This window comes from Gekko japonicus, unplaced genomic scaffold (assembly GCF_001447785.1).
Source record: "Gekko japonicus isolate JY-2015 unplaced genomic scaffold, Gekko_japonicus_V1.1 scaffold1159, whole genome shotgun sequence".
Classification (NCBI taxonomy): domain Eukaryota; kingdom Metazoa; phylum Chordata; class Lepidosauria; order Squamata; family Gekkonidae; genus Gekko; species Gekko japonicus.
The window spans coordinates 208,651-222,323 of record NW_015160245.1 but is presented as its reverse complement, the minus strand read 5'-3'; the positions used below and the strand labels follow the sequence as shown (position 1 = coordinate 222,323).

At 37.2% G+C, this 13,673-nt stretch overlaps 1 protein-coding gene across 1 annotated transcript in view; it reads left to right on the top strand.

The window, feature by feature from the left end:
• FUT8 (fucosyltransferase 8 (alpha (1,6) fucosyltransferase)) overlaps window positions 1-13,673 on the top strand; it is a 96,255-nt gene that overhangs the window by 12,665 nt on the left and 69,917 nt on the right. The window contains exons 2-3 of the mRNA XM_015413753.1: window positions 750-865; window positions 981-1,146. Coding sequence (XP_015269239.1) covers window positions 750-865; window positions 981-1,146 — 282 coding nt within the window. The remainder of the gene's footprint in view (window positions 1-749; window positions 866-980; window positions 1,147-13,673) is intronic.

The window sequence follows — 13,673 nt, the reverse complement described above, 5'->3', positions numbered from 1 at the left end:
TAGTGAGAGTGGGGAAGTGAGATGCCTCCTACAAGTCCTTGCGGGTTCTCACTTGTATGTACAGTTGATCAAGACTGGCAGCTAGTTCCATTGCTTAGTTTCTTGTGTTATCTATACTTAAGTCTGCAGGAGTAGTTATTTACTTTCTGTTCTTGGTCTTTGGATTCAGGTTTAAAACTATAGTTATTACGGTTTCAGGTTTAAATATATATTCTTAATAGTCCCTGTGTATCACATTTGAGAGGCTATGTGTCTTCACAGAGCAATAAATTTGTAGATCTGAAGCAAAAACCCAAGGCAAAGTCCCCTAATGTTGCCTGTGCTCCAGTGGACAAAAAGGAACTTAGCAGTAAAGGTACAGGTCATCTACTTGGGGCATGCACAGTCAGAGGTTTTGCTGCTGAAAAGAGGAGAATTGCACAGCTAAATTATAGTTTTAAAAACTTTCTGAATTTGTTGCACTATTGTAAAAGCCCATCAGTGTGAGTGCACAGATGGCCACTTTGAGAAGAACAGACACAGGTAAGTGACCTATTTAAATGTATAATGCTTAATATTTCTTAACAATTTCACTGCTGGATAAATTGCTCACTCCCCTGGTGGCAGGTATACTGAAAATTTCCATACCATGTATATATTATTATTGACTTGCACATTTTGGTGCTTTTTTGGTTATCAGTATATACTTAGACAAAGCAAGTAAATGTTATGCACAAAGTGATTTGCTGCATTCTTTACTGTCCCTGTAGGATACCAGAGGGTCCTGTTGATCAGGGCCCTGCCGCAGGACGAGTACATGCTTTAGAAGAACAGCTAATAAAGGCCAAAGAACAGATAGAAAACTTTAAGCGGCAGACAGGAGATGGTTGGTATATGAATATTTTCCTCAGTAGAATGGAAAGACCGTACCACAAATGTGTGTTCTGTAAACTATAAATTAGTGTTGACAATTTTCTCTCATTTTCCCTCTATTTTATTAGTAGGCTTAGGAAAAGACCATGAAATACTGAGGAGGAGGATTGAAAATGGAGCCAAGGAGCTGTGGTTTTTTCTCCAGAGTGAACTGAAGAAACTAAAAAATATGGAAGGAAGTGAATTCCAAAGGCACATTGATGAGCTTTTGACTGACTTGGGTGACCATGAAAGGTAGTAGTAACTATTATTTCTGAATGTTTCCTAATCTAAAAAAATGTGGGTAAAATAGACTACTGAGATACTAGTCTTTTAAAATATTTTTGCATGGCAAACAAAGATGCATATAGGTCACTGCCAATAGTACTTTCATACATAAATCCGTGAGAATGATTTTATTCCTACATATCTTATTCTTGCACATGTGAAAGGAATGATTTTCAGGTGGGAACTTGCTACTGTATGCAGATTTGCTTCCCACGGCACAAGTTCCATGCCTTCATTCTGTAAATGATATTGCTTCATATTTATTCTTTAGTCAGCAGAAAGGATCTGGTAACACTATAGTTGTATTTTCATTAATTTTATTTATAAACATAAGTATAAAATTAAGTGTAGAGTTAATATTTAAAATTTTTTCATCATGCTTGAAGTTCCAAAGAGTAGCCCAGTTTATCTTTTGTATCAAAACTAACAGACTGGTGGCATTTAAGATTTAACAAATTTATTGCAGCATGATATGTCATGAGCTAGAGCCTAGTTTATCCTTTGATTTATCCACCAATATCATACAGCTCTGGTGGCCTGGGAAGCTTATTTCCTTTTTATGCAATTTAAAGAAAGCTTTTATAAGACATAGCAGCCCACTGTTGTGTAGTCTTCACTCTCAAAGAGAATTGTATGTTTGCTTTACGCTCTGGCATATCATTATTTTTCATTACTACAGCTAGTCTCCAACAAACCAAAAAGTTGACAAAGAAATGGCTTTTGTTCTTTGTATAAACAAATAGGATTATATAAGGGAAGCTGAGAAGCAGTTTCCAGCAGCATACTGTACTGGCTGCAATCCACTGAGGATAACTGTGGTCTGCAGAAGAAACTTCTAGTGAATACATAGTTAATCACTCACAAGTACCTAAGCTAGCTGGCTCTAATTTGGTATTCCAAATATACATACTTTTTTCCCTAGTAGATGACATAGTAGGGCGTCAAGGTGTATGTTAACATTAGCAGCACCATGATTCTTCTGTAATACTACAGTTTTTCAGAAAATCATTTTGCGTTGAAAGTCTCTAGGAAAACACCTTTTTGGTGGCCATGAATGTGGGAGCTCCATATACAAAGAAAGTACAGAAGACTGGAACATAAAGTTACTAAAATACATTTCATTAGCACACTTAATTCTGTCTTATTTTTCTTTTTTTGGTTTAAATATTCTGAACGGCTTTCTTATTACAGGAAAGTTAGTGTACCCTATTTGAAGTTGATCTATGATGTCATTCTCAAAGTCTAAAGAGCCACATGTGGCTCTTAGACATATCACCTATAGCTCTTCTGAGCTCCATTCTCCAGTGTGCATCCAGCACTTAGTGACCAAGACCATTGCCAGTGGGGTTGATAGGCACTGGAGGATAAGTAAGCTGTGAGCTTCCCTGAGCCTGTGGCTCTTGTGCCAGGGATAGAAATAAAGGGCCCATACTCTCCAAGCTCCCACCCTTATATGTAACCACAAAGCTCTCATCCCAGCACTTGGGTAGCTGCTGGGAAGACAGCAAGCTGACTGCAGAGAAGAGAGACCACCACCATGTGGCCGCCACCTGGGAGAAAGAACAAGCTGGCCATGAGGGGTGGTAGTGATTTTCTTTCTTTCTCCATAACCAGTTTTCTCTTCTTTGGGCTCCTTGGCCATCTAGATCTGTCACCTGAGTTACTATCATGCAGAGGACACAGCAAGAAAACAGGGAGGTACTCTGGTAATTAAAATAAGTTAGAGTTATATATTTCATTTTAATAGTTATATTTTAGGTCATTGTAAGTGTGTGTTGTGCTGGTGTAGTGTGCACAATGCATTTAGCATGGCTCTTCTGATTGCTGGTAAATGTAATGTGGTAAACGGTAATGTGAGAAATGCAAATGTGGCTCTCAAGAAGCCACAGAATGCGTACCTCAGATTGTATCTTTCTAGCTATGCATATTGAACGCAGATGAAAATAAGTGCTGTCACATCACTTCTGATTTAGTTATGGATTAATGACCTCTAAAACATCCTATCATTAACAGCCTTGCTCAAGTCTTGTAAATGATCTACAACTCATTTTTCTTTTTGGCGGTCCATGGTATTCTCAAATCTCTCCCCCAACACCACATTTCAAGTGGATTAATTTTCTTCCTGTCAGCTTTCTTGATTGTCCAACTTTCATAACCATTCATAGTAATGGAGAATACTATAGTATTAATTATCTTGATCTTAGCCACCAGCCGCATATCTTTACACTTACGGATCTTTAGTTCCTTCATGGCTGCCCTTCCCAGTCTCAGTCTCCTTCTGATTTCTTGGTTGCAGTCCCCCTTTTGGTTGATGATGGAGCCAAGAAGTAGAAAATTGTCAGCAATTTCAATTTCTTCATCGTCAAGCTAGTTGCAAAATTCCTTGGTATACATTACTTTTGTCTTCTTGATCTTTGTCTGTAATCCTGCACTGCCACTTTCTGCTTTAACCTTCATCAGTAGTTGTTTCCAGTCTTCACTATTTTCTGCCAGTAATGTGGTGTCATCTGCATATCTCAGATTGTTAATATTCCTTACCAATTTTCACTCCACCTTCATTTAAATGTAATCCACCTTTTCTTATGATCTGCATATAGATTGAAGAGATAGGGAGATAAAATAGATCTTTGACACTTATGCCGATTCAAAATCATTCTGTTTCTCCATATTCAGTCCTAATAGCACCCTTTTGCCCAGAGTATAGGTTGCACATCAAAACAGATGTTGTCACACACCCATTTATTTTAAAACCAAATATAACTTTTCATGATCCACACAGTGAAAAGTTTTGCTGTAAACTCTGAAACACATGTTGATTTTCTCCTGGAGTTTTCTCATGTGCTCCAGTAACCAACATAAATTTGCAATATTATCTCTACTGCCTCTTCTGAACCCAGCTTGAACATGTGGCATTTCTCATTCCATATATGGTACCAGTCTTTGTTGACAGATTTTGAGTATCACTTTACATGCATGAGAAATTAATGCAATGATTCAATAGTTGCTGCATTCTTTGATGTCTCCCTTTTTTGGGAATTGGAATGTAGATTTCCAGTGTGTGGGCCATTGTTTTGTTTTCCATATTTGCTGGCATATTCTTGTCAAGATTTTGATGGACACTGTTTCCGTGGCTTGCAATAGTTCTATTGATATCCCATCTACTCCTGATGATTTGGCTTCTCCTAATCAATCTCAGTGCAGCTTTCACTTTACTTTCTAAAATTGCAGGTGTTTCTTCAAAAGATTCTTATTTGAAGGAATTTGTCATCCTTTTATCTCTTCCGTATAGTTCTTCAGTGTATTGTTCCCATCATTTCTTCATTTTGTCCCCTTCAGTGAATGTATTTCAGTGTTGATCTTTCAGCATCTATAGCTGTAGTTTACATTTCCCTTTGATTTCTTTGATCTTGTGGAACAGATCTTTTTCTTCCTTTTTATTCTGATCTATTTAGATTGTATTTTGGCATTATGAATGGTCTGGTGTTTTTCTTCAGCTTTATTCTAATTTTTGATATTAACAATTCATGGTCTGTACCAGTCAACTCATGGTCATGTTTTAGAAGAGAGAATAGAGCTTCTCCATTTTCTACTTCAGATTATGTGATTTGTTTGATTCTGTTTTGGCTATCCAGTGATGTCCACATATGTAATTGTCTGTTCAGTTGCCTGAAACATGTGCTTGCAGTGAACAAATTATCTTCACAGAATTCTATGAGTTGGTTTCCTCCTTTATTTTGTGCTCCTAGATCAAAATTTTTGATAGTATTTGATTCTACTTTGCTTCCTACTTTTGTGTTCCAGTCACCTGTGATTATCAGCGCATCTTGTTTAGGTATGTGATCAATATCTTCCTGGACACTTGCATAAAAGCTTTTAATTTCTTCCTCTTCAGCATCTGTTGTTGTGGTGTAAACTTGAATAATGGTAGATAGGGTTTCCTTGAAGTCTGATTGATATTATTTGGTCAGAGTTTACATTAATGCCCCTGATTGTTTGTGTAGCATGTTTCCTTATTATTAGAACAGCTCCATTTTTTCTTTGTTAGTCATTTCCAGAGTAAAACATTTTGTAATTTTCTGACTGAAAATGTCCTAACCAAGTCCTTTTTAGTTCACTTCCAGGACTGCAATATTTAAACATTCCATATCTTGTTTTACATTTTCAAGTTTCCGTGATTCATATTTCTCACATTCCATGTTCCTATTATATGTGTCAAACAGCTTTGCACTTTCCTTTCACACCCATTCATACAAGCAACTGAACATCCTTTTAGCTTTAATCCAGTTGCATCATTAAGAATAGTCATTTTCATACTTGTCCTTTGCTCTTCCCCACTAGCTGAGTGCCTTCCGACTTGGCAGTCCTGTCTTCCAGTACTATTTATTTTGTTTTGGGTTGTCTCATCATAGGATTTTCAAGCTATGAGATTATCTGAAGTTGTTTACCATTGCTGCCTTCTGCGAAGTACTAACCAGTGTTAGCTAAAGTGTCACTGCTGTTGTCTGTGATAGATCCTCTGCCAGTGAAACCTTGCACTACTGCTGCTGCCCAGTAGCTGCTCTTCAATGATTCCTCCACCCCCATTATCATTGGAACTGTCAGTTCTCTTCTGCTGATATGGCTGTTTATTCCTGAAGGGAGTGGATGAATCTTAGTCTGTGACTATTCCACCTTGAATTACTCTACTAGAAGTTTAGCCTCTTGACAGAGTATAAACTCTTTACGGTATTGCTTCAATAAATCTGTTCTTCTCCAGCTGTACCCACACATAATTACAGCTGTACCATACATAATTACTGTCTGCATTTTCAGGTGATTTCATATACCTGATTAAATTGACTCTAGGTTGTGAAAATTCATGCCACAGTTTGTCTTTAAGGTGCCAGGTAATGAAAGAGTTCCTGGTAACTTGTTGCAACTGGGTGTTGGTGTATGTTCTCACGTTAAATTAAAATATGTCTTTGCTTGTATCTCAGCAGAGGATATGATGTAGACCAGTGGGGTCCCCAACATTTTTTGAGCCTGTGAGCACCTTTGGAATTTTGACCAAGGTGGTAGGTGCCAACATAACAAAATGGCTACCATGGGAGGTGGAGCGAACTACAGAATGGCTGCTGCAGGAGGCAGAGCTATACACAAACCTAAAAGAAATCCAAGTGCATGAGACAAAAAGAATATTTTTTTAAAAATACACCGGGGGAAAAAGAGTGAGAAGATAAAATTAACAGTGGGGTGCCAGCTGCTGACAAAGCAACATTATTTTAATCTGCACACCCAATCAGATGGCCTGCTGGGTAGGAGCTCCACCTGGCCCTGTCAAAAGTTAATCCTTAAGGGGGACAGGTTGATCAAGAACAAAACCACAAAATGCTTGAGAGTGAAGCCTCATGGCCTTGGAGTAATGTGCTACTACCAGACCCCTTTACTAACCTAACAGCCAGAGACCAAAAGACTGAGTCTCTAGCCCTCCTTGGTCTAAATCAAGAAGTCAGCCCTGGAGATCGAAGCCTTAAAATCCAAGAGTACTAATTAATTAGTGAGGTAATGTGCGATGAAATACAATAAGAGAATGTGCAGTGATGTACAGTGTAAGAGCAATGAACAGCATCCCTTTGGGTCATGTCTTGATTCTGGACCAGATGGGCTATTCTGGTCCAGAATCAAGAAGTGACCTAAAGGCAGATGAAATCACTGCTATGTATCACTGCAGGCAAGTCTTTCTTTTTTGTTGTCATTTATTTATTTATTTTGCTAGGCTGTTTGATACTTTTTCTAAATATTACATCTTGCCAGTGGTCTTCCATAGAATGTCCTGGGAGACTGAAATGCGCTCCCACTGGTTTCTGTAGTTCTTAATGTCAGATTTCATCTATTTGTTTTGAAGGTTGCCCTTTTTCAACAAAAAAACCTTAAATCAGTTCTAGCACAGAACTGCTGAACTGGGATTCATTAAAAGGATTCACAGTCTCTCCCACCCAGCTGACACAAGGACTTTGGATTTTTATCTCACAATGGTTATTATGCTAGCAAAGTCTGGGACTCACAACTTCTTACAGTTTTTAACTAGCTTAACATAAGTAGTGACTAGTCTCTGTATTTTTCTTCGTCTGATTTGGTTTTTACATAATTACATTTCATTCTGCACTCCATTTCATGGTTTTTCACTCTGCTTTTAAAAATACCTTCTACATAAAATGTCTTCATAGTAAAGATCCGCTCATTGGATCTGAGCAAATGGGCTCTATTCCATGAAATACTGGAATAAAATGTTGTAAGTTTTTAAAGTGCCACAAGATGCCAATTTATTGTAGTTTTCCCTCACTAAAGTACTTAGCGTATATGCAGTTGTGTTAGTAGAAAACTAAGACATTTGAATGCATGTGAACACATGAAGGTGCCTAATGCTGAATCAGACCACTGGAAAGGTCAGTATTGTCTTCTAGACTGGCAGCAGCTCTTCAGGGTCCCAGGCTGAGGTCTTTCACACCATCTACTACTTGATGCTGGGAATTGAACCTGGGGCATTTTGCTTGCTAAACAGAAGCTCTATCACTGAGCTACAGCCCCTCCCCTAAAATATTTTTTAATTCTATAAATATGCCAATTAGGATAATTTTACATGTTCACAAAGTTATTTTTTCATGCTAACAAAGTTATAAATCATTATTTATTTATTTATTTATTATATTTATATCCCACCCTTCCCTTGACAGGCTCAGGGCGGTTCACATTATTTAAATGATAACTGGTTTATAGTAATTTGGATACTTCTCCTCTACTTTTGATGAGTGTGGTACTTACTACACTCCAGCTGCTGGAGCTGACATAAAAGTCTGGAAAAATTGTGATTCCCCCCCCCCTCAGGTTTTGTGAGTACTTTCCTGAATTTTTCTGATGGAAAAGTTTTGAAAAATTAGGGAGCACCGAAATAGCTCCTTACTATAAAACTTGTTTTTTAGATTTCAGTTTAAGTTTCTTCAAACTTCTCAGATTGCAAAAATTAAGATTCATGTGCTAAAGTAGCATAGTATGCAGCAGTTTGCAGCTCTCTTTCACTGAATGGATATATTAACAGTTTTGGTTGTAAAAAAATAAAGCACATATGTTTTTAAATTTTATAAATATGGCAGTATAATTTTATATAACTAATAAATGAAAATGATGTCTCTTATGATATTAAAGCAGCAGTGTAAGTGTGGGTTTGATTGGAAAGTACTGCACATCTTTCCATTGTCCCCCAAATTTCTGATCTTTTTTTTTTTTGGGGGGGGTGTTCTCATGGCTTCAAAATTTCTGGAAATTTTACATATGCATAACTGAGAGATTTGTATGAAATATGGTGGGTTATATTCTGAAACAGCTCATAATAGAAATGGTATTCAAATAGTGTTTGTAGTCACATGTTAAAACATGAATGAAATTATGAAAAGGAGTTTAAAAGGCCTTATGGGAATACTTCTTCTTTCATCCCCTGTTCTTAGATCAGGGTCTTGAACAATAAAATCTAAAACCTTAAATAAAATCATGTCTAAAAACACCTCCCTTTGACACTTCTCTGCAGCCTCTAGAAATCGAGCAACAAAATAAGTATGTTAGAGAGTAGAATCCCCTAAGAGGAATTGACATTATGGGTATACAATGAAGAACTGTGTCGCTGTTGGTTTGTTGTAACTGTATATGAAATAAATCTACTGTCATTCTGGGCATACTGTACAGATTAGAGATATTTATTTATTTATTTATTATTTATTATTCGCATTTTTATCCCGCCCTCCCCGGAGGCTCAGGGCGGCTAACAAGGCATGTCGCCACATAAAATAGAAAACAGTACAAAATTTCTTAAAATACATCAACATTAAAACAATCATAGTGCTCCTCTCAACTAAATTCCAATTTACAGTTTCTAAAAAGATGGCCGCCCCCTAGACGTCCCGTTCTCACCCATAATGCAACGATTTCGGGCCTTGATGATACATGCCCCACATCATGATGTCCATATATAGGGCGTAGATGGTAAACTCATGCGATGGTGGTGCATTAGTGGTGATGGTGGTGGCGGCGGCTCCTATTCAAAAGCCTGGCGGAATTTCCAGAAATTTTGAAGCCACAGGGGAGAAAAAGTTTCCCCTCCTGTTTTTTCCCACCAGGAAAAATCTGTTTTGAGAAAAATTGCAATATATGCAATACCATTGAACCTAAACTAATTTTACTGTTTTAACAACATAAAATGCTTCATTTATAATTTACTGTATAACATTACAATATTTGATGTATTTATGGAATTTAAAAGTTATAAACCCCCTATTTTCACTCAAGCAAACTTGCAAATGAACCCAGTACTTGAGAGACAACTGCAAGCTGATGCATCCTATGCTGTTTTAGCACATGTACCTTAATTTTTGCTATCTGGTTAGAGAGACCTAAGTTCTCAATGAATATTTCAGTTTTCCTTTGAGACTGTGGTGCAGTTTATGCCTCATCTTCTTCTGATCTTTTCTCCCTCTTGTAAGGTAGGGCACTCAGCTACTTTTTATCTAGTCTGTGGGTAAATGTGTCACATTGGTTTGAGGGAGGGTGAAAAGATCAGGTCAAAAAGACAACAAAAGGCATTCAACTGTTGAGAAGCAATGAAAGCTATGAATGCTCCCCTCATGAAGATTGGGTATCATGCTAGGTGCAGAAATGCATCTTGGATTTAAGAAGAAGAAGAAGAAGAGATCGGATTTATACACCGCCCTTCACTACCCAAAGGTGTTTCAGAGCGGCTTACAAACTCCTTTCCCTTCCCCTCCCCACAACAGACACCCTGTGAGGTAGGTGGGGCTGAGAGAGCTCTTGACAAAAACTGCTCTTTTTCAAGAACAGCTCTTATCATAACCACGGCTTGCCCAAGGTCATCCAGCCAGGTGCAAGTAGAGGAGTGGGGAATCAAACCCTTTTCTCCCAGATTAGAGTCCGCGCACTGCCACTACACCAAACTGGCTCTCACACCAAACTGGCTGTATATAAGAGCTGTATATGTCTACAGCATGCCCACCTTGCCTTTAAAAATATTCTTCTCATTATAAAGAGAAAATATTTCAGTTTTTTCAGTATGCCCCAAAACTGGGGGGACGGATGACAAAAGGAGGGGGGAAACAAACCAAAAATGTCACCCCCCAGCCAATTTTTCCTGGTTCTCCCACAGGCCTTCACATTTCTAGTACAGTTACATGCATATTCTGTCAGTTGTGTATTGTATGTTAACATTTTAAGTAAAATAAAGCTATATATATTCTGTTTCTTGTCTTAAGCTAAATTTATTCCTTGAAAACGTGTAGCACTAAAGGGAGCAGATTGTGAATGTATTTCTTCTTGAGAATAACTGCTGTAGTGCAAAAAAATCAACCTTGAGTCATAAAAGCCTAATATGAGACTGTTCTAATGCTGAAGATGATTTATACTTGCCAATTTGAGTTCTAACTGCATTAATTTGTTTGCCTGGATGTTCAATAACTGTACATTTCCTTACTTTGACAACTGGAACATATTAAATTTGCTTTTATCTAGACCTAGCATTAAACTTAATAACATGTGAATTATTTATGTCCTTGTTCATTTCTGTAAAACTGATACTTCAGGTACCATTGGCAAAATAATATTTTATAGCAAGATTTTTTTTAGATGGAGGCAGATTAGATTTCTGCATTGGGAGAAACAGCTGCAGTTATAAGTTGCTGACCATAATATTGTATATTAAGCATAGTAATCATTAAGGGTCTTTACTGAAAGAATCAAATCACTTTAATTTCATTTCACTATAGTTTCAAGAAAGCTAGTACAATTGGAATACTAACTGTGGACAGTACAAATATTTAAATGTCTCGTGTTTTTTCAGTGGTGCCAGCTAAAGGCACTGCTGCTCCCCTCATGGGTTCAGCCACCCATGCAACCAGAGATCATCATGAGATCAAACAGAGCTCTGCCTAACCCTTATTCCATCTTACTCCTTGATATGTGCAGATAACTTGATCTGGTGCAGGTAAATATAAAAGACTGTACCCATTGGTGATTATAGTTGACAGAGTTTAAGATACAAGTATTATTTAATAGGAGAACAAATTCACATTTTTAATTAACTGAATAATCTTGTACAATTTCATTGTTGTGATTTAAAGAAGTACTTGTCACTTAAATAGATTTGCATATGTCTAGCAGTATCAGATATTGAACAGATTAACCTGCTTGAGAAGAATGGTTCAGGTTCAATCATTTTATTGTTCAGAGACCAATAGGTCATAAGCAAATATACAAAATATAGTACATGCAATGGAGTACAGCATATGTTGTAATATACGGTTTACACAGAATTATGTAGTTTAGTTTACCAAATACACATTAATTACCTAAAAAGGGCAGAGTCAATTAATTTAATTCCACCCAGGGTTACAGATAAAAACTTTGCCACTATCAGTGTCACATTTGGATCAGTATCCACTAAGAGATTAGCTACAAGTTCCTGATTAGTAGCAGGGCTCCATTTTTGAATGTACATGGGAATCCATCTGTCACAAGCCATATTATATTTCTTACAGTCAATAAAAAAGTGCCAAATTGTGTCCAAATTGCCTGAATTACAATTGCAAAGTCGTTCTGAAAAAGGAGTCCCTAGAAATCTACCCATTAGTTCCCCAAGGGGCAAAACACTTAATTTTGCTTTGGAAAACAATATTCTATATTTGGGGACCGTCAGAGATTTACAATAAGAGGCCAAAGATTCCAGGATTGGGAGATCTAAATAATACAAAGAACAGACCCTTCGAGCTTGGCAACTTGTACTCCATTTATCCAAGTGTATCACACTAGATTTAATTTGTTTCCGCGCAGCAGGATAGTCTGATTGATTAAAAAATTCAGGGGAAAAGCCTAAACTTTGTAATTTGCCATCAACCATTTGCAACCATGAACTTTGAAAGTTATCCTTAGCTAAAGGGTGCATCCTTAGCTAAAAGGGGAATAGAGAATTTTTAGCCTAAAGAAGAAAGTTGCCATCCAAGCCTTGGCTTCTAAAAACTGTTCAGCGAATTCCATATGAATAGCTAGACCAGAAACACATAGGGGGAGATTAGACAGGGAATGAAGAGAAGAGATTAAACAAGAATCAAACTGGTCGTTGACTCTAGTAATGAATAAAGGAGCACCATAAAGTAATTGGGAAACTTCCTTTGCATGATAAGCACGAATGGCAGCAGGTAAAAAGTTACTGCCCGTAGTTTGAAATTTTTTTAAGAGTCTGAATACATTATAACTATTTCTGACAGCTCCTCTGATGGTTCTCATTCCGAAAAAGGAGAAGCAGCTCCTAAAACTCTCGAAGTCCGAATGAAATACGAGAAGAATAAGCACAGGCGATAATTAATGTAATAGAATGAAATTCTGAGAGATTAATTTTTATTTGAAACTATGATGTACCCAATTTGGCTAAATGGCTAAACGGGCTTGATTTAACTTTACTAATTTTGAAATATGGCAAGCAGTATTATTCCTTTAATCTTTTTTCTTCTTATATCGATATAGTAGGAATGACTATCAAGAATTCTGTTGATATGACAATCCTTGCTTTATCTTTATATGTTATTGGTTAGTCTTAGCACCCATTTCCCTTCTCTTTTGTAGTGTTTGTAGTTTTATATATATATACATTTTTTTAAAGAGGGCAGATGCATGTATTGATGCCAGCTTTTTAGCAACAGTCATGTGAGTGTTCCAGGACAGGTTATAAGAGAAAAGCACGCCCAAGTAATGGAAGGTATTAACCTGTTCAATCGGCTGGCCATTTATAAACCAGGAAAGACGGCGAGGTGGTACACCTTTAGAAAAGACAACTACTTTGGTTTTGGAATAATTTCTATCCAATAGCGCCTGAAAGCAGTAGAGTGTAAAAACGTTCATCGAATGTTTCACCCCTACATATGACTGAGACATCAGCATGGCATCGTCGGCATAAAATAAGTTTGATATAGGTTTTTGGGGAGGATGGAAAAATTCACCAGAAAGATGGTTTTCAATGTCGTTAATATGGAGGTTATATAAATAAGGCACCAATAGGCAGCCCTGATGAACACCTCTATTAATTTTAATCATCTTAGATAGCTGGCCTTTACTCCCACACCTTACCTGGGCAGTGTTATTTTGATTTTATTTATTTATTTATTTTTACATTTATATCCCGCCCTCCCCGAAGGCTCAGGGCAGCTCACAAGGGGCATAAATGCCAAAGTTAAAACAATAAAGCAACACAAAACAGTATAAAATACAATAAATACAATTCACTAAAAAATCCACGGTGCTCCAAGGATATTTAACTATAAATTCAAGATGGGGTTCCAAGGTAACTTATGCTAAGCAACAACAGTAATGATAATAATATACAGTAACAACAATATACGTCCCTGCAGCGCTGTCATATGCCAGGAATGTCTCACACCCCCAGTCTTGTTCGCTCCAGAGATGGT